We start from the raw sequence: 27,931 nt of genomic DNA on the forward strand, positions 1-27,931 counted from the left end.
TCATATTTCTTCCTGAGACTGCATTTTTTCAGACACCATGAGGGTCCATCTGTCTTGGTGTTGATTGCTGTCCCTCCAGGGATCCAGGATCCCCAACCCTCATTACATTTCTACTAGGTGGTGTCTTTGCTCGGCTGTTGATGCATATATTTCTACATTGGCACAGTTTTATTTATTTATTTGTTGTGAATTTTATATATTCATGGACACATTTATTTTTGTGTTTGAGTGATATTTAAATTACAGGTTGTCTATATCAGTTTCTCAATATAAATGCAGTATGCTTTTCAAAATTCTGCTTTACTGTCATGAATCAGTAAATAGTATAATAATAATAATAATAATAATAATAATAATAATAATAATAATAATAATGGTACGGACATTAGACAGACAGGTATATTCTCTCTAGGCTGCTCATATTACGTTGTGTTCTCCAACTAGTTAAACTACTCTGGCCCCGCCCATTTAGTGTAATATCCCAGCAACGAGTTCGTTTCTCCTCCTCTGATTGGTCAATTTTTACATTTCCGCCATATTCAAAATAGTCACGAGCCTCAGCTATTGTAGTTATATTTATTGTTTTCCTTCCCTTTAACCCCCTCAGCAATACGTAATTTAAAAGCACAGTCGGTCATATTTCAAATGAGTGAAACCGGTGAAATCCTGCTCCCCCCTTCGACTTTAGAGGAACCGAAAAGTGAACCGAGATCGGTTAATTTAAAGAGGAAGACTTCAGCTGATGAAGATGATTTTCAGCTGGAGAACAGCAGCAGGAGTTTGAGACGGTGAGTCGTTTTAATCCTCCTGTTCAGACTCTTAACATAACTGTCCAGACCTGCAGTAAGGAACCTAAAAGTAGCAGCCGTCAGCGCTGCTCCAGTCTCTCCTGCTAGTCCAGGCCAGCATTACAATCTGAGCTAACTTTGGATAGCATGCTTTAGCTTGGCACCTTTCTATAATAAGCAGAACGATACTGTACGGTGTGTTTTATTACTTGGAAATACCAAGCGGACTGTAAATAATCATGCAAAAAAAAAAAAAGATATCGACTAATTAAAATCTCTACACTGCATAGTTTTAAAGCGTCCTGCCTTCAATTTCAACTGCGTCAAACGCCACAAGATGGCGGTAAAGGGCCACTGTGGGTATACTAAGCATATATCTATGATACTAAGTCTGACCTACAACCTTTACTGTTTCTGTTCTCTGTATTTGGAAGCTTCTTGTTTTTTTTCTCACTTCATTTATATGGATCTGTGTAATTTAAAATATGTGTTTAATATAATCGTTTGTGTGTGTATTATTACACAGAAATGCTTTGGTTTCATGCATTAGAAAAGGCACAAAATAGGCATTGGCATTTGTCCTTGTTCCCGGTTTTTGGAATTTTGGGTTTTACTCTTTGGTCTTGTTATCTTTAATTATTCCGACGAACGATTAGGATGTATAAACAAGGTGAATAAGCAGTTTGTCAGTCTATTCACAAGTATCTAGTTCCAGTTTCAAGCTATATTTGAGGGCAGGTTCACATATTTTCAAACAGTTATCATGCTGGTAAATTACTTCTACCTTGTGCCATTCTGCAGGAAAACACTCTCCAGTGTGCATATGAGTGTTGTTTTAAGGAGGAATAAAAAAAAACTAAACAGAAACAGTTGTTTAAATAATAATCCCTTAAAAAAACAACCACAAGAATGCACATTCCAAAATCACTCATAAAATGACTATTTGACTGATAAACTGTTATTTTTTTAAGCTTACAGCAGTCAATAAACCAGCTGACTGGTTCATATCTATTCATGGTGTGAACTTTGAAATTAATTAAAGTACAGCAATACGTCATTTGAGGAAGCTCTACTCAGACTTTGTCCATGTACACCTTTTAAAGGAGAGCAAAACACATAATGCCTTATATGCACTGTTATTCTGGATTCAGGCAACACAGACGCTTGTCATTGTCTCTTGTAGCAACATCAATAATTTATTGGCCAGAAATGTGACCAGACTAATAGGGCCCCAGAGCTCAATTACATCAATCCAATGAGTTTTATCTGGTTCTCAGACTGGCAGCTAATAGAATAATAATCATCATGTTTTGGGATGATAAAGCTCTGGGAGAGTTTATGTTGGAATCTTTTGAAAGGCTTTCCATGTTGTGTGCCAAAGTGCACCAGCCCTGCCCAATGCCCAACTGGCTCTGCAGACAAACATGGAAAAACATAACCCAATATTTGACCTCCAAAACAAGGTTTATGGAAAAAAAAAACTATAAATGTTGAGTGAGAGAAAATAAGGCTTGATTTCCCAAGTGAGATTGGCATTAAACACTAGATTGGCAGAGTTTTTCTTTTTCAGTGGTCTTGTTGCCAAGCACGTGCAGCATTTAAACCACAGAGATAAACAGGCTTGGTTGAAAGTTTGTGAACTTGGCATTTTAAGGTTATTGGCCCTGTAAAGCAGCTTGGCTAAAATATGGGTGGAGGCAGAAATGTATAAATGTTCTTAGGATGCAGTTTAAGCCCCATGAAAATGGGGATGTTTTTCAGAGAACTTAATGACAACAACAACAACAATAATAATAATAATAATAATAAATTTTATTAGCAATGCACTTTTTTATTGAGGCAAAATCTCAAAGTGCTACATTGAAAATATATATCTTCATAAAACAGTTGTTTGCACATGCACTACTTACCTGTCAGCATTACAAAAAGTCTGATCTTATATTTGTCTTTGATAGGAGCATTAGAAAAGACAGAGGGGACACGTGGGTACTGGTGGGGTCATGGCACGGGCTGTTCAGTTTCAGTGTTAGCAGGCTTTCACAAACAAGGGCAGGACTAAAGAGGATGCTAATCCACTGACTCATGAGCCACGCTTCCCTAAACACATAAAAGCAGGTATAGGAAGTGAAAAGACCTTTGTCCCCTCCTGACTGGCAGCAGGAACAGTTGTATACATAAAAAGTATACAACTGTCAAACAAGCTCATCACATGGGAAACAGGATGTTATTAAATCTATATTCAATGAATCATTGACCGATGAAGCTGATTTTTGTAAGATGCCTACATGTAGAACAGCCAATAAACCATTAGCAAAAATTCAGCATTTATTATGAGTTCTGATTCACTCTGAGAAGGTTATATTTAACATATTTAGCTGTTGTTCTTCTGTTCACAAGCAGCTTACAAAAGGAAGCAGGGGTTTGGTTTCACTGTCAGAAGACACTTTGAAAGGCTACAGACCTGTGTACATAGTAGGACTCTTTGAAGGGTTAAACCTGCTGGGTCATGAGGTGATCTCACTAACCTCCTCTCTTTTACCGTACAAGTGAAATAAGGAGAATCAGACAATATATTCACTGCTTTCAGGTTCAAAAAATAAGAGATAGATAGATTATTGTTACATAGAGCATGTATGGCATCACCCACTGAGTGCACTTTTCCAAGGCACATTGTATCTTTACACCTGCATTTTTGATATTCATATTTGTGATTCCTAATTGGCTGAAGGTGTGAATGTGGGCGCACATAGCTGTCTGTCTCCTTGTGTTAGTCTTGAACTGGCCTAACCTGTCCCAGGTAGTACACTGCCTCTTTTTCAGTGTCAGCCGGGACAGGCTCCACCCTTCTGTCACCTACTATGGGGAAAAAGTCACATAGCTAATGGATGAAACGATGATAATGTTTCTAACTAGGATATGAGGAAATTATTTTATAAAATTCATAATCTATTGATGAACTGTTAAGATTTTTTTTGTCATGTGACCACTAGCCTTTTTCACAGCAGACATTTTGACCTGTCATAGTCGGAAATGCACCGGTGTTACTGATAATACGTCATTTAGCAACACGTAGCATTAAACCACACTGACACTGTTCATATTAATCCCAGGTTTATTCCTAAATTGGTGCCCTTGCATAACTTGTAGTTTTGGTGTGTTTTGGTTGTGCAGTCTTGATAGATCAATTTGTAACAACAACAGCTGTTTCTACTGTTTACCTTCTGAATGTTGAGACTGAGGATAGAATGATGATCACCAAGATAAGATCTGTACAGTTATAAAATCCTGTTGTTTTTTTTTAATAAACTGCTGTCCGGTGTCCTGGCATCTGATAAGCCTTTAAATTCATAGACTTTCTAGATCATACTTCATCGTCTTACCAATGTCTGGAGCGCTGCACACACACTAACATAGCTCTTTGTTTTTGTGTTGTTTTTTCATTCTGAGTCGTTGTTATGCCTGCCAGTTTAAAGTAAATTCCTAAGCCATTTTACAACAGCTGTGTCCACCACGTCTTCAACAGAGGCCTGTAACAGTAAGTGTTGTTGCTGTTCTGAGAGTCAAACTGGTGACCTGATCGGCAGTGAATCCACTTAATCACTCCTCTGTACTTACAAATAGCCTTGTCTTCTCTAGCACCACTTGCTCTACAGTGATTGTTTAGATGAAGCAGTAAGGTATTAAGTCAGCGAGTGGAAAAAAAAAAGCAGTTATGTTTACTTGCTGTAGGCTCTCATCAGCGAACAAGATTCCCAGCATGTCTTCCTACTCCAGAGTGAGAAACTGGCTAATGCCTTTGTCCCTCTGTGTGATGACATAACACTTGTTAGTGTGTGTGTGCCCATCCTGATTACTGGATCAATGGTTTTCATCTTACAGCATCATACCATCAACCCCAGTGACTGGCTGCTTCTTGGAAGCTCTGCACATTCCCCAGACACCTTTGCTTTACCGTCAGAGCACAGCCCGTCTAAACTATTCTGTAACCTGTGTCACTGTCACTGTTCTACTGAAATGGGCTTGCCATCATTCAGTATCATCGAAAGTAGGAAATTAGATTTGACAGCAATGTAGCTTGTGTCCAGCAAAAAGGTGACTGCAGTTTTCTAGTAAATTGCAGTTGAACTACACACTGAACACGCAAATGAGTGATAAATGACAGCAAATCAGTAAGCCAAGTTGTTATGAAAACAAACCAGCATCCCAGTTATTTACAGGATAAACTTTTCCATAAACTGTTTATAGCCACTGTTTTGCCAGTTATTTCAATTTACAGTCACAATTTTATAATCAAAGGAGCATATTTCACTCTCTTTAACCACCAAAGAATAGACAATTCACAACTCCAAGGGCACTGTTAGCTGTGATCTCCCCCAAGGCTAATAGTCAGCTCTCCTCTGAAAATATGAACCCCCAAAAAAATCTGTACCACAGCCAAAATATTTGATGTTGAATGTCCTGTGTGAGGACAGTAGGTGTGTGATTGCCTTTGTCTTCTTCTCCTGTCTCATCTCATGTTTCCCTCATGACTAACGTTTGTGATAAAAAGCTTCCAGTTCTTCGGAATTTGGCCACAATGATCCATTCCTGCATCGCTGCTATGTTGCATCTTTATATTTCCCCTTCTGCCACAAATGTTTATACCATCCTGTGCAAATGGTGGGTCCTGACTTGTTAAAATGCTGAATGGGACAGAAAATGATTTCCTACACATTACCATGGAAATGTACTGAGAGGATCTTGCTGAAGAACACTTGACATATCACTTTAAACAACACAGGGACAAACCCTTATTTCATCACAGTGCAAATTTACATCATGTTTAATGGTTTCGTTTTCACTGCACTACAGAGGAAGCGCTGTGTCAAGTTTATGATTCTCGGTAATATTACCTGCTTTATATCATAAATTTTGAGAAATAACGCACGCAGAATTTCATCACAGTGCCATTCTGAAGCATAAACACACCTTGCTGTACTCAATACCAGACAAACCTCAGCCAAACCCTGAGTGTCTCTCACATGTTTCATCTTTCAATATTTGTTTCTCAGGAAGCTAAGGATGTGCAACATTAGAGTAAACCTCAGTTCCTAGATCATTCAAAGGGAGGACAGAGACAGTATGTGTATTTCTGTTGGGACTGCGAAAGAGATAATTTTTATGGCTTGTCTGTAAAATGTAAGAAAATACAGAATAAGGCCAGTTGTATTTTTCAATGTGCAATTTTTCATCTTCACATTAAAAACTATAAAATTTACACTTGTTTATATGTTATATAAAGATTGTAATGCAACACCAGATATTTCAATTTCATAAATCACCCCAGATGGACAAGTGAGCTATGTATAGCATAGCATATTATAGTATAATATAGTATGGTGTCCCAGATAGCAAACTATGGGTGAATCAATGTTGAATCTGTGTTGAGACCTAACGTCGAAATTATACAGAAAGCGCAAGGTTGATAAAATGTTGAGTCAACGTTTGCTTTTCAACCATAAATCACACTTTACCCAGATAGCAAAAGATGTTAAATCAATGTTGAATTAGGGTTAAGAAGGTTGAATTGTGGTTACGGTTGAAGACTGATGGTTGGATCAACGTTGATTCAACATTTTGTCAACATTGAAGTTTTTGTTTAAAAGATACCATTGAATCTACATTGTATTTTGGTTTAATTAAAATGTTTGACAGGTCAATGTTTAATTAATGTTGAGTCTGTTTGCAAACATGTAATCTATGTAAGCAAACGTTGACTCAACATTTTATCAACCTTGCGCTTTCTGTATAATTTCGACGTTAGGTCTCAACATAGATTCAACATTGATTCACCCATAGTTTACTATCTGGGGTAGTATGACTATAAGTGGAGGATTAAAAAAAAGAGTACATTTGAAGACTTCATTCCAAACTGGGACAGCTGATGACACTTCATTTGCCTCTCTGTCCTGCCTTCAAGTTGTTTCAGCGGCAGTTTGACAGTTTGAATCTGAGCAACACCTGCGCTGACCTGTGACCCCTGATTTAACTCCAGGACACCCAGAGAGCTTCTTGTTTTCCTTTCTTTTGTAACTACTGTTGCTAGTGAACAACACATGCTGTTTATCCAAAACACCTTACAGTAGCATCAGTCCTTACATTTCCTGCATGGGTGGTCCAAACACAAACCCCTTCTTCCTCTTCCGCATGCCTTTTGTTTATTTTTTTACATGTAACCTACTACTTTTTTGTGTCAATTTCAGACCAATTTTTTTTTTTTGTCTGGACTACTAAACTACAATAGATTGATCAAAATTATTGTATGATCTGCCACTAAAGTCCTTTCCAGACATGGACATGGACATGATCCTTGCCAAAATTGAAGAGACATGCGATATTTAGCCTCTAACAAGGAATATTTGACAATACAGTGCATCCAGAAAGTATTCACAGCGTTTCACTTTTTCCACATTTTGTTATGTTACAGCCTTATTCCAAATCGGATTCAATTATTTTTTTCCCTTAAAATTCTACACATAACACCCCATAATGACAAAATGAAAAAAGTTTTTTTGAGAGTCTTGCAAATTTATTAAAAATAAAAAACAAAGAAATTACATGTACATAAGTATTCACAGCCTTTGCCATGAAGCTCTAAATTGAGCTCATGTGCATCCTGTTTCCACTGATCATCCTTGAGACGCTTTTACTGCTTAATTGGAGTCCACCTGTGGCAAATTCAGTTGATTGGACATGATTTGGAAAGGCACACACCTGTCTATATAAGGTTCCACAGTTGGCAGTGCATGTCAGAGCATAAACCAAGCATGAAGTCAAAGGAATTGTCTGTAGACCTCCGAAACAGGATTGTGACGAGGCACAAGTCTGGGGAAGGGTACAGAAAAATTTCTGCTGCTTTGAAGGTCCCAATGAGCACGGTGGCCTCCATCATCCGTAAATGGAAGACATTTGGAACCACCAGGACTCTTCCTAGAGCCGGCCGGCCATCTAAACTGAGCAATCGGGGGAGAAGGGCCTTAGTCAGAGAGGTGACTAAGAACCCCATGGTCACTTTGTCAGAGCTCCAGCGTTCCTCTGTGGAGAAAGGAGAACCTTCCAGAAGGACAACCATCTCTGCAGCAATCCACAAATCAGGCCTGTTTGGTAGAGTGGCCAGACGGAAGCCACTTCTTAGTAAAAGGCACATGGCAGCCCGCCTGGAGTTTGCCAAAAGGCACCTGAAGGACTCTCAGACCATCAGCAAAAAAATTCTCTGGTCTGATGAGACAAAGATTGAACTCTTTGGTGTGAATGCTAGGCGTTTTGTTTGGAGGAAACCCGGCACTGCTCATCACCAGGCCAATACCATCCCTACAGTGAAGCATGGTGGCGGTAGCATCATGCTGTGGGGATGTTTTTCAGCAGCAGGAACTGGGAAACTAGTCAAGATAGAGGGGAAGATGAATGCAGCAATGTACAGAGACATCCTGGATGAAAACCTGCTCCAGAGCGCTCTTGACCTCAAACTGGGGCGGCGGTTCATCTTTCAGCAGGACAACGACCCTAAGCACACAGCCAAGATAGCAAAGAAGTGGCTTCAGGACAACTCTGTGAATGTCCTTGAGTGGCCCAGCCAGAGCCCGGACTTGAATCCAATTGAGCATCTCTGGAGAGATCTGAAAATGGCTGTGCACCGGCGCTCCCCATCCAACTTGATGGAGCTTGAGAGGTGTTGCAAAGAGGAATGGGCAAAACTGCCCAAAGATAGGTGTGCCAAGCTTGTGGCATCATATTCAAAAAGACTTGAGGCTGTAATTGCTGCCAAAGGTGCATCAACAAAGTATTAAGCAAAGGCTGTGAATACTTATGTACATGTGGTCTCTTAGTTTTTTATTTTTAATAAATTTTCAAGAATCTCAAAAAAACTTTTTTCATGTTGTCATTATGGGGTGTTGTGTGTAGAATTTTAAGGGAAAAAATGAATTGAATCCGATTTGGTATAAGACTGTAACATAACAAAATGTGGAAAAGGTAACGCGCTGTGAATACTTTCCGGATGCACTGTATATGAAGCCACACTGACTAGCTGCTGTCTTGTTAAGCTGCCTGGTTATCTCATCCTCAGTGTAAAGGGAGACTAGTTCTTTGACCTCAGAACTGGTCCATTCTCTAGCCATTTTTCCAACACATGCAAAATCCAAAGCAATTCCTCTTACAGTCAAACCTGCCACTTCTGAACCATGTCTGGACTGGTGCTGCAGCTGACTGGTACAATCTCTCTACTTTAAAACATTAATCATGGTAATTGTGTGTATCTGTCACTCAGTGAGACCTGCTTTATTCATATTTGTGTTTAAGATGACAGAAAAATTACTTTGTCTGAATAGTTAGGCTGCATTCACACACATTTTTGTATTGAAGTTCCATTTGAAACTCCTAATAGCAGTGCATACCAACATAACTGAAAATGCATATTACGTGACCAGTCATGTACACCAGGCATATGGGTGCTGGTGTAAGCGTAAAGCAGAGAGTTGTTTACTCAATAGAGGAGCTAAAACTGATTAATAGTAATTAAGGAGACAGATAACTGATATTCGGAACCCTGAACTTTAACCTTAATCGTAACTGATATCGCTTGAAATCATGACTACAGAGAGAGATGCAACATTTTTAATTAAATTTATTGTATGAGGGATTGGTTAACAAAAAATAACAATACTGATCATCTAAAAAAAAAGCTGAATATCAGAGCTGCTAATTAGCCAGGTCTCGGTCATCAGTGTGTCCACAAGTCTTCATTTTGTGGGTCCTAAAACACTGTAGCAGGGTGCTTCTGAGACATGAGACCAATACGTTAAATTGGCATCAGATTGACGGAAATGTTGCATGTCTTCAAGGGGCTTCACTCGGGGTAGTAGCTGTGAAAGGGTGCTGGAAGTGCTGCAGCTGCCTGCAGTGCTGACTGTAGAAGGACAGTTGGTGTGTGTGCAGTATGACTGGAATGACTCAGCCTTACCATCAGCACACACACAGAACAAGTGTTTCTGAGCAGCTCAGCATTCTCCGGATGCTGAAGACTTTTTTGGTCCCACCATGTAAGCCCCCAAGACATACATCTTCAATATCATCAACTGCTCTGAGATCATTTACGATAATGTGTGAGTTTCAGATTGAGTAAGGAAAGCTGAGCAGCGTAGGTGGTTTTGATTCAGGGTGCTGTCATGTGTTCATGAGTCTGATGAGTCTTTTTTGTTTGATAGTTCTTTTAAACATCCTCAACACTGTCTTAACATGTCATCTTTTGTTTGAAATTTTACCAGTTATATTGAGGTAGCTACACTTATTAGTTTTGTATTATTTATTAGAATTTTTTACATATTTACCTCTAAAAACTATGATATAAATGTTTTTCCTGCAGTGTTTTGCATTTTTTGATGATGATGATGTTTTATGTTTTTAGTAACGAAAAAACATCCCAATAAATGCCATGCACGGTTTTTGTTGGCTTTGTATGGGCTTTTGTGGGGTGACTATGCACGACGGTAAACATGAGCAGTCTGCTTCCAGTAAAGGCATGGAGTCAGTGTTACCTTATATAACAGAAATCTAAGCATTTTCCAATTACATCTGACCAACTGATACAGAAACTTGTCTCATAAGCTTGAGAAAATATGAATTCAGTTAACAAAACTGTTTTAAAATTGTATTTTTAAAAATTCTCTGCATTTATTGTTTTGGTGCTGGTGAATTTCTTTTGGAAATTGGCTAAAATGTCTTTGGGAATTGCCTCAAATCTCTTTTATAGATAACACTTACTTTATGGAGGAAAAACCTTGCCATGTGAACGTACTGAGTCAGTCTTCAGTCTGTTGGCCATCTGTGTCAAGGCAGTACAAGGTAGTGTAATCTGTTTCCTCAGTTTCATAAGTTGTACAGTGACTTGGCCTTGTACGGCAGTCTGAGGAAATCTTTTTATACAAAGTATTGCATCAGTGAATAATAGTGCTTCAATAAAATCAAATTTATTGTTGTGCGAGACAGATCTTAAGCAGTGCTTTGATGTCTTTTTCTCTTGCTGTGTAACCATCCATTTAGTGAGTGTGATGTGTTGTGTAATTGTCCTCGCTGTGACCTTATCCAGCACTGACCTTGTGCTAATGCTTTAACAATTGCACAGTTTGAAGATAAGATGTTTGACATGAGAAGGATTTACAGTTTGCATGGCTGGTTTGGGGAAGACAATCCCTCTGTGGAGCCCCAAAAAAGGAAAGAGTTGCCCCCTTAAAGAAAACCCAATGAAAAAAGACAGTTGGATGCTGGTCATTTCTTGAGAGGTCAGAAGGTGTGAGATAAAGAACTCCTCCTTCAAATGCCACAGGGGTCTCAGGACAGCTTAGTGGTTGATGAGGCTTCTTTGAGGAAGTGGACAGTGATCATGTTCCCCTTCCCTCTCTGACTGGGTGGATCCTCATCTGTCAGTCTTGGTCTGAGCTGCAGCTACACTATGCTGAGGCTGTGGTAGGTAATGGGAAGCCAATGTTTTCTCAGGACACCTCCGTTCTGAGTCACAATCCTCCTCTTAGCACTTTATGAATGCTTTGAACTCAGCTTTACTCACTATTTGGCTGGAACTTTAGGTCATGGTGCACTCCACTGGTGGCTTAAATTAATCTCTTCTTGAATATTCCCAGGAAACTGACTTTAAGGTCATGCAGCTACAGTGTTAGGCCAGGATAAATGGGCCCTGTAGATTTACTCTCCCTTCTGGTCTCTCGTTTTTTGTTGTCACACAGGTCTTTGCGAAGAGGAAGCTCCTTCACGTTCCTCACCCCAGGACCACAATGGGACTTTAGTTTGGTGAGTGCATGTCTCTGATATTCTTGTTTGCATATTGGACAGCTGCAAAACATAAACTTGTAGTTTAGCCACTGTATTTAGGGTATAGTAGCGGTGACCAATTCCACTAAAAAATGGGCCATAGGTAAGACACAAGGATGTGAACTGTAAGAAAACTGAATACCCACTTCATACACATGATTAATAGATTTTTTATACTCGTTTATCGTCTGCACATTTCCTCAAGTTGGCTTTTGGCCTACTTCTGCCCTGTCCTGCAAACTGGGAGTGCACTTGAGCGCCACTTCCCGTCATCGGGATGTGCTTTGGCTTTAAATCTCGACTCAAAGTTTTCAACAAAGTCTCGGAAACAGTAGCACTGCTCATTGTCACAACAATGAACGGCGGCTCCCTGTTGGCCCACCGCCGCTGTAACTCAGATAAACCACCCAGACTGGGGGACAGATGTTTTGTTTTACTTTTGCTGGGTCACACTTTGAGAATAATCCTGAATACAATGCAATTGAGTATATATTTTTAATTAGGGCCATATTTTTATTTCATTTGTTTTTTATTCATTAATAAATAATCAAAATCATATAAACTAATAATTGGAGCTTATTTGTCTGTTACTTTTTACAAGTCAAATATGTGTCATTTTTGAGACTTTGTTTATAATCCAAAAGAAGCATGCACAGCAAGCCAAAGGGTAAAATATAGCCAATCAAAATGTGATCCTTTAGTGAACTCGACTGTGCTACTACTCTCTCATTCCTGCTCTTCTCTGAGTATAAACATGGCTGGGCGAATGTGAGGAAACAGATGCACTAGTGACAACTTGATAGGTAAAATACACGCTTTTGCTATGAGCTCCAATGCTGATCACCTTTTTTACTCTCTTTGTCATCAGTAAAGATCTGGGTTGCAACTTTTTTCTGTGTTCAGACAGAAACAGTAATTGTGTGAGTTACTTGATTACAGATCAGAATACAAATCACACTAGTAGACTGTTTCTGTCTCCACTTCATCTTTCATTAATGTCTGTAATTTAAATTTGTAAAGAAGATTGTAGCTAAATGTGCTAAATTTACTTTCATATAGTGGTTGTGTTGCATTTAATATGTCAGATAATGTATTTTTAAGCTTGTTCACCGTTTATAAAATTGTCTAATTGTCTAGAATTCCTATGGCAACAACAAGGCACTCAATTGCTGCATACTATCAATCTGAAAAAATAGAAAATGTCAGTAATTCTCTGTTCTATAAATCTAACCTGAAATAACATTTTAAAATGTTTTAATAAGACAAATGTATTCATAATCAACCATTAAGGCTAGCGGTACAATTTCAGCTTCAGTATCATTGTCATTCTTTCCGTCTGAGTTAAGCTAAGTTAGGACTTCATGTTTACATTCAGTGTGACTGCACATGATGGCCGGTTCATTGGTTACAGGTTCTGGAGAAGAAATGATGATTCATAACTTTAATTGAGTTAAAACATCATACAAGACAAATAAATACCAAACTGAAGCTTCTAAGAATGAATCTACTAGTATGCAAATGATGGTAGACAATGACTGGATCACTGCTGTTCCAGGCTCGTGTCTCAGAAGTGCAGGAACATTGATAAGCTTTCCTGATATTATTTTTTCAGATCACTTGCTGGAATAGAAATCTCATATGGAACAATACAGGATGATTAAACACACTGTTACACTCCTTATCAGATATGCATTAGATCAGCGTTTTGGTAAACATTGATCAAACCTGACATCAGCAGACAACCACTATTAACCCTTACAGCCAAACGGTTGCACCGCTTCTTCCTGTAGGTTAGTTATTTTTTGCTGTAAGATGAAGCAAATGTCAAATGAAACTGTACCGCTTGACTTCTCCAACAATGATAGTTGCTCCTCTGCAATGTGCCATTGATCAAAAATAAATAAATTTGAATTTGCAGTGAAATTTACCTGCATACAGCTGTGCATCCGCCTCCACACCCATTACTCTTGTTTGAATTAATCCTGAACTTGTCATTGAGTAGATATGTTATCATTTACTAGTACATCTGGAAATATACACTGCTCAAAAAAATTAAAGGGAGACTTTGAAAATACATCATATTTCAATACGGGGAAAAAACAAATTGGATATTAGCATTGATATGGACTGGATAATGTGTTAGCAATGAAAAGTGCCACATTGTTTTATGGGAATGAAAATTATCCCCCAGGAGGGCTAAATTCAAGACACCCCAAAATAAAAGTGAAAAACTGATGTGGCAGGCTAGTCCATCTTGCTGAAATTCCTTGGCAGCAACTCAAAATGGTATTCAGTAGTTTGTATGGCCTCCATGTGCTTGTATGCATGACTGACGATGCCGGGACAAGCTCTGAATGAGACGACAGATGGTGTCCTGGGGTATCTCCTCCCAGAACTGGACCAGGGCATCGCTGAGCTCCTGGACAGTCTGAGGAGCAACCTGATGCTGTTGGATGGAACAAAACATAATGTTCCAAAGGTGTTCTATTGGATTCAGGTCAGGTGAGCATGGGGGCCAGCTAATGGTATCAGTTCCTTCATCCTCCAGGAACTGCATGCGTTCTCTTACCACATAAGACTGGGCATTGTCGTGCACCAGAAGGAATCCAGGACCACTGCACCAATGTAGGGTCTGACAATGGGTCAAAGGATTTCATTCTGATACCTAAAGGCAGTCAGAATGCCATTGTCCAGCCTGTAGAGGTCTGTGCGTCCCTCCATGGATATGCCTCCCCACGTCACTGACCCACCACCAAACCGGTCACGCTGAACAATGTTACAGGCAGCATAACGTTCTCCATGGCTTCTCTTCTAGGGCGGCTGTGGATCAGGTGGTAGAGCAGGTCATCCAATGAACGAAGGGTCGGCGGTTCGATTCCCGCTCTCGCCTAGTCATGTGCTGCATGCTGAAGTTTCCTTGGCCAAGATTCTGAACCCCGAATTGCCTACCTGTGACTGTTCCACTGGTGTATGAATGTATACTGACTGATGTTGCAGGTTGATTAGCAACCTGCACATTAGTGTGCGAATGTGTGTGTGTCTGGGTGAATGGGAGCAATTGTTGTAACAGCGCTTTGAGTACTCTGATGAGTAGAAAAGCGCTATATAAGAGCAAGTCCATTTACCATTCTCCAGACCCTTTCATGCCTGTCACATACCTGCTCTCATCTGTGAAAAGCACAGGGCACCAGTGGTGGACTTGCAAATTCCTGTGTTCTATGGCAAATGCCAGCCGAGCTCCACGGTGCCGGTCAGCGAGCACAGCGGGCACTAGAGGACGCTGGGCCCTCAGACCACTCTCATTACTTCTTTCTGATTGTTTGATCAAAGACATTCACACCAGTGGTCTGCTGGAGGTCATTTTGTAGAGCTATTGCAGTGCTCACCCTGTTCCTCCTTGCACAAAGGAGCAGATACCTGTCCTGCTGATGGGTTGAGGACCTTCGACAGCCCTGTCAAGCTCTCCCAGACTAACTGCCTGTCTCCTGGAATCTCCTCCATGCGCTTGAAAATGTGCTGGGAGACACAGCAAACCTTCTGGTAATGGCACATATTGATGTGCCATCCTGGAGGAGTTGGATTGTCTGTGGAACCTCTGTATGGTCCAGGTATCACCTCATGCTACCAGTAGTGTCTCTGACCCTAGCCAAATGCAAAACTAGTGAAAAACAGTCAGAAAAAATTAGGAAGGAAAAAAATGTCAGCGGCCTTCACCTGTAAACTCATTCCTGTTTTGGGGTTTGTCTCATTGTTACCCCTCTAGTGCATCTGTTGTTAATTTTATGAACATCAAAGCAGCTGAAACTGACTAAAAAGCCCCTCAGTTACTTACTTGACCAGATCAGTATCCCACATGTTTCACTGATTTGATGCAATACTTAGATTAGAAAGTGTTCCTTTAATTTTTTTGAGCAGTGTATTTTCCAATACAATTATTGCATGTTACCAAAGTAATGTTATAAAGTTAGATACATTTTCTTCAAAATCAAATCTTCAATAATATCTTTACTCTTTTTCACACTCCTGCTTCTTGGTTGAATGAGTAAAAAAGCCCTGATTGTTTCATTATGTCGGCCTTCTGCAACCTACCCTTTCCAGTGGTACTAGTTACTTCTCTGTGCAACAAATAGTTATCAAGTTTTGAAATTATTTCTTCAACAAAATAATCAAAATAATGATAATTTGCATTTCATTGCAATTATTTAAAAGTTGAGGTCAAAAGTTGGAGGTTACTTTTGTGCTTGAACACAAGGGGGATCATAGGCTCAAGGCAAAATGGCCAATGGGAGCCCCTTTTTAGGAATGAGAAAGCAAACATTTGACTGGTCAGACAGTTTTTCCATCCGGCATACAAGTCATATACCATAGTATCTCACCATCGTGGTTCTATTATTGCCAGAATCTCCCTTACATAACTAGGAAAAGATATGTGTATCGTCAGCATTTTATGGTGAGATACATATAAAAACTAAAGTGTTGTATCAAATGATGGAAAATCTGAACAGCTTAGAGTGTTCAGAAAAGCAAGATGCAACATGAATGGCTCACCCTAATATAACCAAGATAAGAGCTTAAATGTAATGGCAGAGAAATTACCTTGAAAATAGTCTGGGGCTTATGGGTGTGAAGACTTGGATGTGTTTCAGGACCAAAAACAATGCCTAGTTTATATGCACACTTGTCTGACTGTGTTTAAAGAAAAAAATCTGTAAAGTAATTACAAAAGTATGTGTTTTGTGCTGAGGAGTTTACCTTGCAAGTACAAATAGATAGTTCAAATAAGAACAATAAACAAGAGTCATCATAATGACAGAGCTGAAAGGTTGCATTCAACAGTTGTTGGAACAGATCTGATCTATAGCTGTACTGTCGCAAGTGTGGCAGTAGTTTGAAAGTTATTGTCCTGAGGAGCACAGCACCCATGCAAAATCTTGGCCTTGTTGTAAGGTCTGCTTAAGCTCTTCTATAGTCAACCTTCAGAGTAATCACCAGCCTTGATTCTTGTGCCTTGGTTTTCAAGTGCTATCAGTGAAATGACATCTGTAAAATTTGCTCTACATTCCAGGCCAGCTTTCTCCTTGGCATGTATCTCCATCTAATACCTCACTTAGGAACTGTGATGTCTGTTATTGTGTGGCTCCTTCGTGGCCTGCTCATGTAGCCAGAAACCAAATGTCTAGATAAAGAAAATCCAGGCTGCTCCAATTTCTTATGCCCCCCTACCAGAGGAGCATAATGGCCTACAAAGCACTGCTGTCTGTAAAAGACTGGCCTGCTTGTGGTTTACAGTCCGCTTTAAATGAGACGAGCTGATTAGAAACAGAAAAGAGCGAACAGATTAGACAGCGAGCAGCATGAGGAGTTTGTAGGCATTCCGGGGTTTACAGCTGCCTGAAACACAATCCATTGCTCATCTGAAGGCAGAGGAGGAGAAATAAAAGCAGAGAGAAAAAGGCCAACAGCTCTTTATCTTGTGCCAGCCTGCTGCCTTTGATTCGCAAACATTGCACGCTTAGCTCGTCCACCAAAACCATGTGGAACTTGTTAGCTCACCCTTTCAATATACCCTCCCTCAGTTTTTCTGTTATTTATAAGTCCATCAAAGAGCAAGCAATAAAAGAAACCTGGAAATGTCTTGGTCTCAGTACCCCTCTTATCTCAACCCTGCCACTCTAAGCTTGAAGGTTTTGCCAAGGCTTGAAAAAGGTTTAGCCAGCTCCAAGGGCTTTGAAGTGGTTAGGGGGCATTTTTGGCTGGCTGGGGCTGGGCCAGGTATAGGTTGGAGGGAATTGGCCCCCAAGCGAACCTTGGAAGCAGGCGAGGCGAGCATTCCCTGGACGCTTGGTGCATTCTCTCAGACTACATCAGGCACGAGGCCTCGAGGGGCTTTCTGTCATGGTGAGAATATGAGTCAGGTTTCCTGACCAATGCCAAGGTGGAGGAGATCAAACCGAACTGCTATTTGGTGGAATGTGAAGGTAATTAACAATAGCAAGAGTCAGAGTCTGAGCTTTCTGTCTCTTCAAGCAACAAGTTCAGGCGGCCCGAGATGTCAGTCTAAAGCATGGCCTGTGATAAGCAGCATTCCAGCTTTAATCAGATGATGTGATTTAATGTGGCTGCCAGCTGCTGAGTGGTATCGGGCTTTTCACGCAAAAGCCGATAATTATTGTGGGATGGCCTTGCCCATATCAACATCAATTTACATTAAAACTGAGACTGACTTTTTCAACTGCCGACTTAATTTTCCTGAACATTCCACAGAGATCATGATTTATATCTTTGATAACATGTGCTCCTCTCCACAGGATACTGGTTCATTTCAGTGAGAGATCCCAGTGCAGCTGCATCGTCCCTCTGCAGAAACAGTGCACTTTGATGTTGCAGTGCAGCTGTTCAGTGTCTTGGATTCATGCCTCTTAATAGTTGATAGCACGTGTTAACTAAAATGAATTTTGCCTGTTTACTAGCTCTCTGTGATGTCTTACAGATTTTTGACAGGTCATAAATGTGTGTTGTAATACTGTAGTCAGTGAGCATATCTGATCAGTGTCTTTCATCTAAATGAAATCACTAGACCCACGTCTTCAAAGTCGCACACAAATTTCAGAGATATGGAGAATAGGTAAATGCTGCTATTTAGCATTTTTTCCCCAGTGTTTTAAATAGGGTAAAACCATATTTGTACATATTGTGGAAACTGTATCGTGAGGTTTGATTGCTCATATTCTCAGGTTGACGGGACGACAAGTGACATTGCTGGAAGACATTCTGCATAGACTATGAAAGTATTTGTCATGCTTTTTCTACAGCTTCATGTAGCATTACCTATTTGCATTATCAAAGCAATATTAAGTTGTAAACAGGCCATATTGCTCAAACGTAAACAATTCCTGAAAGTTGGCTGTCATGAAGTGCAGTCTGATGAGTCGACCAAACGCACTTGAATGTTGTCTGAACACTGCTTTGATGGAAAGATGCAACTCAAGGAAATCTGACCTGACTGAAGCGGTTGATGGCTGACCTGGAAAAAGAGCATCTGAAATATGTTTTCTTCAGTGGCCACGGTTACATGAAGCTTTTTAATTCGGAATTATTAATTCGGAATTAACTCATTCGGAATTAAAGTTTTGTGCTTTGCGTTTACATGGAAATATTAAGGTTTACATGGACAGCACATTTCCCGTTCTTTAATTCCGCTTTAACGCTTGGGCGTTGGAAAGGATTCTGATTGGACAGGGACGTGACGTGTCCCTGTTTACCGGAAGAGAACAAACTCTATTTGCCGTGGCATTTCTTTTCCTCAACAACATGGAGGAACAACTAAAAAGCACACTTTTCGCTTTGCTTTTTATTGTTGTTTTGAAACAGCAACTCGACAATGGCGTACTACTTCTGTTGCACCAGTAAGGTCGCAGAACATGTACGTTGCTACATCGCTACGTGAGGAGCCAAGCATGCGTAGAATGTCCGGAATTAACCATGTACATGAATAGATGGTCAGGAGGTGCTTGGATGGTCAGGAGATGCTTCCAGATGACTGGACAACTACAGCAAATGTGATCAGGGAGACAGGTTGGAGAGTACTTGGTGTGTCATCTGGAAGGAAAGGAAATAAGGAGACTTGGTGGTGGAATGAGGAGGTGCAGGAGTGGATCCAGAGAAAGGGGTTAGCTAATAAGAAGTGGGACACTGAGAGAACTGAAGAGAGTAGACAGGAGTACAGGGAGATGCAGCGCAAAGTGAAAGTAGAGGTGGCAAAGGCCAAACAAGGGGCTTACGATGATTTGTATGCTAGGTTGGACAGCAAGGAGGGAAAGACTGATCTGTACAGGTTGGCAAGGCAGAGAAACAGAGATGCGAAGGACGTGCAGCAGGTTAGGGTGATAAAGGATAAGGATGGAAGTGTGTTGACAGGTGCCAATACTGTGATGGGAAGATGGAAAGAGTACTTTGAAGAGTTGATGAATGAGGAAAATGAGAGAAAACAAAGAGTAGAAGAGGTGACTGTTGTGGACCAGGAAGTAGCAAAGATTAGTAAGGATGAAGTGAGGAGGGCATTGAAGAGGATGAAGAGTGGAAAGGCACTTGGTCCTGATGATGTACCTGTACCTATATGCACCGACGTCCGTCTGTGTTCCGCGCTCCAGTCGGATGGTGATGCCTTGATTATATTCCCCTGCGGACACCACAGTCGTAAAGTTATTATTCTACTTTCTAGTCGGCTGGGAGGGCCCTGTTCCATATATGATGCTGAGATCAGGTCTTTGTGTGACTCGCAGCATCTGCTGCGTGGACGTCTTGTTCCTCTTGTGGCTGAAAATAGTTCTTTGTGACTTTAGCTGGCTTTAACTGTACTCATGGTCCAGCTGCAGAATGAAATTGACAAGTCAAATGCCTCCTTGGTATTATTGTGTAATGGACAAGAATAAAGCTCTGAAGTGCCAGAAACTGTATTACAGTACTGTATCTCTGGGTGGAACAGAATATGTGGTTTAGTTAGAGTGATTTAAATTAAATCCTTCAGATTGGATCACTTCGAAGTGGCCTGGGGAATACAGCATGATGCACAGAGATGGTGGAGATACTGTTAATTTTTCACCACTCACATCGCTCTCACCTGCGTTGCTAGCTCAGGAGAAACCAAATTAATAAACAAGACTTCAGGCATGTCCTTACGCAATGTAAACTAAGTATTTGCCAGATGAAATGTAAACATACACCTCGTAATATATCAAGCTGCTTGTGACTCTCTTCCTAACTACCTAGCTAATTGAAAAGGTGTAGTCCTTGTCGTTGGCCATCGCAGTAGATGTAAGAGTAGTAATAACTGATTAAATGCCCTCCTCACTTCAAATAACTGTGAAACTCCTGCTCCGCTAGGCTGGAGCATTGAATGAAAGCCTACAAACTCGTGAGCTACACAATGTGTACTTGTTTGCAGCTCTTTTCACAGCCTTGTATTAAGACCCAAAAAAAACTCTGAACAAACCACAGAATCACTGTTATGCTAACAATCAGACACAACAAGACTGAAGAAGTACATGCAGGAGGCGATATTTAAGTGTTTCGGTGAAGCTGTTAGCCAGATCCCTGTTAGATTTTTATGGATATGGGAAAACAAACAGGTTAACCAGCAGAGAGGAAATGCTTCCCACCACAACTACTCCACTTTCACACAAACACAGACACAGCTCACTCATCCCTGACCATTATGCCTCTCATTTTGACTGTCCTCACCTCACTGGTCAATCAGGTCTTGAAGTCCTGTGTGTCCAGCCAGGAGCACTCAGGCCTAATGGAGCATAGTAATGGAGCCCCAGGGGTCCTGGAGGCCACCAGTGCCCCTCAGGACTTTTACAACCTCAATAGGCCAGACTGCTGTTCTCACCTGCTAACTGACTTCTCTCTGACTGACTGACCACATGCAGGTGTTAAAGTGCACTGCTGCCTAATTAAGCTTTTCCTGTTCCCAGTGGGACCTCCAGCAGTGTCTATTTTAGCTTTACAAAAGCACGGCCAGAGCAATGAGCATAACTGGCCTGAAGTGTGAGCAGGGAACAAGGTAGCTGTAAATTTCTCTACATGTTAGTCTTGCTTTTTCATCCAAACAGGGATGTGTACTTCAGCACAAGGAAAAGAAAGCACGTCCTGCATATTGAGAGAGTTTTGCTGGGGGATTCCCAGTCTTTGATAATTGTATGTTTTGTTAAAACACTCTAAGATAAGATAAGGTAATCCTTTATTGCTCCCCACGCCAGGGAAAATTCACATTGTTACAGCAGCAATAAACATGTGTGATAAATAATAATGTCCAAACCCTGGATGTTCACCGGTGCAGTCTGGGGTGTCCTCCTCCTGTGGAAGTCAGTGACAGTTTACTTCATCTTACTGCCGTTGAGCTGAAGATGGTTTAGCTCACACCAGTCAATTAAGTCAGACATGACAGTACTCCCGCTCATCCCCCTCAGACGCAGTACACAGAGTTGTAGTGGAAGTCCGATGTGTACAGGGTGAGGAGAAAGGCGGAGAGCACTGTCCCCCGTGGGGCCTCAGTGCTGCAGACCACCACATCAGACACACAGTCCTGAAGCCTCACATACTGTGGTCTGTTGGTGACGTACAAGTGAGAAATAGCTTGGTAAGATTTCTTGAAATAAGATATGATATTTAGAATATTGAGATCTTAAAATTAGCTGGGAAAACTTATTTTAAGCTATATTTTACCAGGATTGTCAAGGGTGTCAAAACCCTCCTGTTGTCCTCATTTAGGGCACAAAAAAATTGTTGCCTTGTCTGAAAAAAATCCAAAAATTCAGAAAAAAATCGCCCAAAGACATAAAAATTTGTAAAATCTTCAGGACGAAAATTCCAATAATTCCTTAAAAGCTTCCCTTAAAAATGTAATTAAAAAAATCTTCAAATTTGGCAAGAAATAAAGATAGAAAAAAAAAGTGAATAAAAAATCCTAAAAATATATATAAAATGATTACCTATATATCAGTAAAAGTTCTAATATTTTCTTTAAGAACATTCAGAAGTAAAATCTACTTTTTGTTTGATTTTGGTTGATTTTTTTTTTTTGTGAATGTTCTTAAAGAAACATTTTTTAAACATTTTTTTCCACCAAAAAAATGTTCAAAAATTTGCCCCAAAATCTTGAAAATGTGGAAATTTTCACTGTAAAAGTACATTTTTTTCCCCACATTTTTAAACTTTAAAATGGATCAATTTAATCTAGGGGACGACACGAGGTTTAAAACAAGATAATTTCAAGATTGTTTGACTTAAGATATATAAGATGCATTGTCTTAAAACAAGTCCCTCCATCTTGCTGAAATGTCACTTGTTAAATGAATTTATCTTAAATCAAGTGGGATGAGACATTTTGACTAAAAATAAGACAAATAGACTTGGTAAGATTTTGAGTTTTTGCAGTGTAGGTGACAGTCTACTCCCACTCTTTAAAGCTTCAGCCTGAACAGAGAAGTCTGAATTGTGTTGAAACCACTGGAGAAGTTAAAGAACATGACCCTCACAGTGCTGCTGCAAACTGCTACTATAGACTACAGTGAGGGTGGGGAGACAGACAGACAGACAAACAGGGAGACTGCAATCAGGCAAAAAGTGTATTCTGTGTGTATTCCTGACTCAAGCTAATTGTGTAAGTGTCCTTGGCAGACATGACTCCTCATACTGTGCATCATGGCGCTATTTGATGATACGGCAGCGTGTTTATGTGATACATGTTGAAAATTCCCACTAACATCCAGCCTGTTTATGTCTCCACAGAAGCGGAAGCACAGAGAGAAGGATGACAGCGATGCAGTCAGCCTCTGCAGCTTTGACTTTAAGGTAAGCGCATCATCAGACATCAGTTTTGAATGTTTGAGCCCCCTGTGCTGCTTTAAAGACCAGTCACAGTCCACACAGTTTTTAACTTTACATTTATTTACTTTCACTTCCCTAAATGAAAGTTGAATTCAATGGGGACTACAGTGATGGTTTTACAACAGATATTAAAACCAACTAAGGCTTAGCATGATAACAAACCATTAAAAGAAAGACGAGTAAAATAAAGGACAACATCAAGGAAGGCTGGTTTGTTATGGTGTATCCCTATCTAATGTGGGCTTAAGATTTTTATAGAAATTACCAATCATCCTAACTTACTCTTCCTCTCATACTGAAAAGCTGTTCACAGTACAAAAGTATTTTAAAATATAGTGTTAGGCCAAATAAATTCATCACACTTTGTAGTTTACGTAGTTGTTTCCTATATAGAACCTAAGCCTAAATTTGCCCACAAAAATCTCCAGTATGCATAATTTAAAAAACATAGAGCTACAACTAGTTTTGCAAGGCCATATCTTTATTAACAGAGCTAAATAACATCCAGAATAAGTTATTAACAACACTATAAATATTTCCAGTCAACAGATTTATTTTTTGTTTTGTTAGCTATACTTTTACTACATGAATTGTTGAAAACTAACAGACTATAAGTCCCATTAATGCAAATAGATATTTTGTTGCAATAGTCTTTTTCCTGTAAAGATTAACTGCCAAAAAATAATTATAGGGAAGAAAGTCCTATCACTGTTTAATGGAGCTGGTGTTTGTCACGCCCAAAACAACAAAAACAAGTAGCATTTATCAGCTATGGCCAAGGTTCTGCTTATACCTGCGGGTAGATATCCCTATCTGAAACCTGTTGTCAACAAGTATGTAGAGCAGAGACAGTGTTGCCCAGTAACTGTAGAAGTGCTCCGTTTCTTATACTTCATGGTGCACTATCAAACATTCAAATCCATGTTTTGTGTGCTTTTAAGAAGCGTTTGATAGTAACAGAAACATTATGTTGCTGAACTGTAAACTGGTGGTCATATCTGATCCCTTCCTGCATCTGATGTTTATGGTCCCACTGTTTATTCAGAGCATATCATCGAATTGACTCAGCTTATCACTGGAAGACATCTCGATAAAGCTTGTGTTTGTTTGGTGAAGAGCCAGTTAAGTCTGCTGTTAGTTACGCCAAAACCAATTCATCTGCATAGAGATCTGACAGGTAAGGAGAAGGAAAATGTGTCACATTTGGTGTGTGGGTGTTAAATGAGCACGCCTACTCATATGCATACAAAGGTCCATCAGTGCTATTCTCTTGTGGGATGATCTTGTCATAACTGAACACCCTTTAGCTTTAGGCACATTTCACTACACTCCCAGCCGTGTAGCATTTCCACATGTGGATATTTCAGCGGAAGTCTGCTACAGCCTATGCACAGTTTGCTTTGTTTGCTCCTTCTTTTCCTTGAAAATATTAGACTGAACACCTCCTGTCTTGCTAAGGATAACATCAACTGACCAAACAGTTTACAATCAGCCCGTTGCCTATCTCCGTCTTTTCTGTCTCCATGTAGGCTGCTTTTGTCGTATACCGACATGAGAAGGATTAGCAGAGACAAACAGCCCAGACTTTCAGTAACCAGTCTGATCAGTTGGTCTGATTTAGCTGACAGAGAGTCCCGGGGGCCACTCCTTGATTCAAATCAGAGCAGCACTCTGTTTTTCTATGGCTTTATTTTCTTTTCTAATTGAGCTCCATCCAGTGCAGTCTAATCCTTTCAAACTCTGCTCTACATACAGAGGCAGTTGTTGGAGAAATCCTTTAACCATATAGCTGCTCCCTTTTGACTCTGACTCCAAATAGAGTTCAGTAAAGGCAGTCTGTGCAAGTGCTAAAATCTGTGCAAGATGATTGAAATGGTCTTTTTTTGTATAGCTTGTCTAGTCTTCGTAGGTTTTAGCTGTTCTTCAGGTGTCTCCCAAACCTAACAGACCAGTAATTATCTAGTTCACATGCTATACTCAAAGAGCGTCCTGTACAAAATGATTTAAGATGAATACACATTCCATTGCTAGATGAAATGAATGTAAGAAGCACATGAAGGAGGTATGTTTTCATCAAGGCAAAAAAAAAAAAACCTGCTAAGAATTAATTACATATTTGCTTGTATGTAGTTAGTATGTCACTATATATTGTGCAGGTTTGAACTCTGGAAAAATTTGCTAGAAATTGCCCAAAGAAATGATACCCAAAAGGAAATGTTTGCTTTTAGTCAATCAGGGAAATTAGATAATTTCTAGATCATTGTTCCATTTAAAGTCATATCTAATCTAATCAAATACTGCCATTGATGTGCAACAATACCCACATTTCTCTGTGTCCTCTAGAAGTATTATAAAGACTACTACAGTGTAAATCTATAAATATATGTCTACGGAGAAATAATGAGGCCTTTTGGTTTGTCTTGTCTGATGCCCAACTCTTCTCAGGAACTGTAGCACTTTCACCTCATCTACTTGCATGTCCACATCTCCATGCTGAATAAGGTGGGTGGAAGACTTCACCCTGCCATACACAGGTCTGGTCCTGCCCTCCATTCCTTTTACAGCAAGAATGTTTCCACGGTACGAATTTCCCTGGTAATGACGCTCGAGTCTGTATTCTCAGATTTGAAATGATGTGTCTTTCCACTTTGATTTCATGGAAACTACTGCACTTGAGCTCCACAAGAATACACAGAGATAGTACCTGGCGAAAATGTGGACACAAGCACTCGCTTTGCAGTTTTGAGCTGTTCTGTAAGTCATTTTTATGTGAAAAATTGTCATTGTACCGGTGCCATCGTGACAAACAGCTAATGACAGTAACTTGGCAAATGGTCCTTTTTTATTTGTCCTATCAGTGTATGGGTTTGCTCTGTCTGCAAAGCGTTGGCGTTGGTTTCAGTGCAAGTCTTAGTTACGTCGCTGTGTTTGGTAGCAACCAGATCTGCTCTGGGTGTGAACACTGACAAAACAAAACTTAAAAAAACACTGAGCTGACTAACCAAGGATGTTTGTCTGGTTTGAGAACTATGGCTTCTATTGTTTCTACAGGCTGTTGTATGATTAAATCACTGTCTACAGCTTCATCTTTACTTAATTGTAGTGAAAAAGGAGTGGAGGTATTTATAGTTCCCTACCCTCAGAGCAGTAACTTTTTAGATTAACAGTAGTTTAGATATTTCATTCACACCCTGACTTGTGGCCAGATTTATCATTTTATCTATGTAGAGAATGAGTGAATAATTAAAGACTCAATGAGTGAAAGCGATGATACTCATAGCCTTCATGACTTCTGATTTCAACTGAACTGAACACCAATGAGAAATTTTTGGAGCTAAGAATTGCCTTTAAAACACTGACCTCATGGCATTGCATTGTCTAAATAGATGCATTTAATGTAGAAGTCACAAGGGCAGTCTTGCTAAGTCAGAGTTGGTAAGGTTTTTGTGATACTATAAACACTGTGAGCAGCACCCAACTCGTAATACGTACGTAAGCCTAACAAGATACAGTCTTTGTGACCACTGAGTGTAGAGCATCGTGACAACAGGTGTAGCTGTTGTAATTCACAAAAAAAAAAAAATAACAGTAACTTTTCAAAATGTGAACACTGTGATGCACACTGTTACTAAAAAGTAACTGGAACTACCTCGCATTGCATTCTGCAAACTTATCCAGATGTCTGTCTTTGAGCTCCAGTAAATGTAAAGGTTTGTTCTTTTATTGTAAAGATCGATGACACTTCATGTTTATGTTCAGTTGTCTTAATCTTGTCCCTGATCATCAATGCAAAATATCTCCATACATGACTTTATAAGTGTGTGTTTTTACCCACAAAAGTCACAGCAGTCTGTTGCTGCAACTGCACTCACCACCACATTTCCATGCATTGTTGTTATCCATCACTATCTCCACTACCTGCAGCATTTACAATACTACAAAAAAAATCAAATGCTTTTTGGCATGGTATCAAAAAATATTTTCTGACGTTGTTAATCTGAACTGAATGCAGTCAGATACATTTATAGACACAAGTTAAAACACTTTCATATTGAATCTGAAGGAATTTTTTCCCTCTTGTGATGTGAATGTTCTGTATTCCATGTACGAAAAAGACTTGTGGACAGTACTTTTTGTCACCATAATTAAAACACCACCATATTTTTGGAAAGATGTGCTCATACCTCGAATTAAGGCAAATAGGGACTGGAAATCGGTGATGTGCTATCTATCCTGGTGATGCAATATTCAGTTCAACTAGCCCTCTTTTGTGTTTCTGCCAGCCTCTACCAGCAGGGGGCAGCAACACCACCACCCTCCTCTTGTTGCTTTATGTCAGTCAGCACTAAGTAGTGTGTCTTTGCCGGGAGCTACAAGCTTAATGCCCTGTCCAGATCTGTACGTAGGCGCTGCTCATCCTGCACTTGCTACTGCTGATGTGGAAGTTAAGCTGAGCTCTGCCCCATCAGGCCTCAGGGCTCAGTCTGTCCCTGGCACGGCATAGGTTAGCAAGAGGTGGAACTCTTCCGCTCACTGCATTACTCATCCTACTCCAGCTCTTTGCGCTCAGTCTGGCTGTAGGTGTGTGTTTAGGGAGTGTAAATCACAACTACACCCCAGCTGCAGCTCAGTGTGACTCGGGGCAAAGAGGACAGGCAGGCCTCACCATGTTGTTTAGTTTTTATAGAGGCTGGGCTAGACGTACAGCTGATTCAGCCCGAGGTCCCCCAGACAGTGAGTAACAGCGGGACTGCACACAGTGTCTTCTGCAGGCACGCATAGACTACACATAGACAGATTCATTTTTACTGGGTCCTCTCTGACTCTTCAGTCTGCATAGTTTTTCACTCTGCTGTCTTATGACCCCAAATCCTGATTGTCTTGTTGATGTT

The 27,931-nt window shown here is 40.1% G+C and overlaps 1 protein-coding gene across 1 annotated transcript in view; it reads left to right on the forward strand.

Annotated features, from left to right (window-relative positions):
- The first annotated feature begins 557 nt into the window (after positions 1 to 557).
- Positions 558 to 27,931, forward strand: part of net1 (neuroepithelial cell transforming 1) — a 37,167-nt gene continuing 9,793 nt past the window's right edge. The window contains 3 exon segments of the mRNA XM_051954114.1: positions 558 to 788; positions 11,564 to 11,627; positions 22,941 to 23,003. Of these exon segments, the coding sequence (XP_051810074.1) occupies positions 646 to 788; positions 11,564 to 11,627; positions 22,941 to 23,003 (270 nt within the window). The 5' untranslated portion in view covers positions 558 to 645.

This window comes from Acanthochromis polyacanthus, chromosome 1 (assembly GCF_021347895.1).
Source record: "Acanthochromis polyacanthus isolate Apoly-LR-REF ecotype Palm Island chromosome 1, KAUST_Apoly_ChrSc, whole genome shotgun sequence".
In the NCBI taxonomy this organism is placed as follows: Eukaryota; Metazoa; Chordata; class Actinopteri; family Pomacentridae; genus Acanthochromis; species Acanthochromis polyacanthus.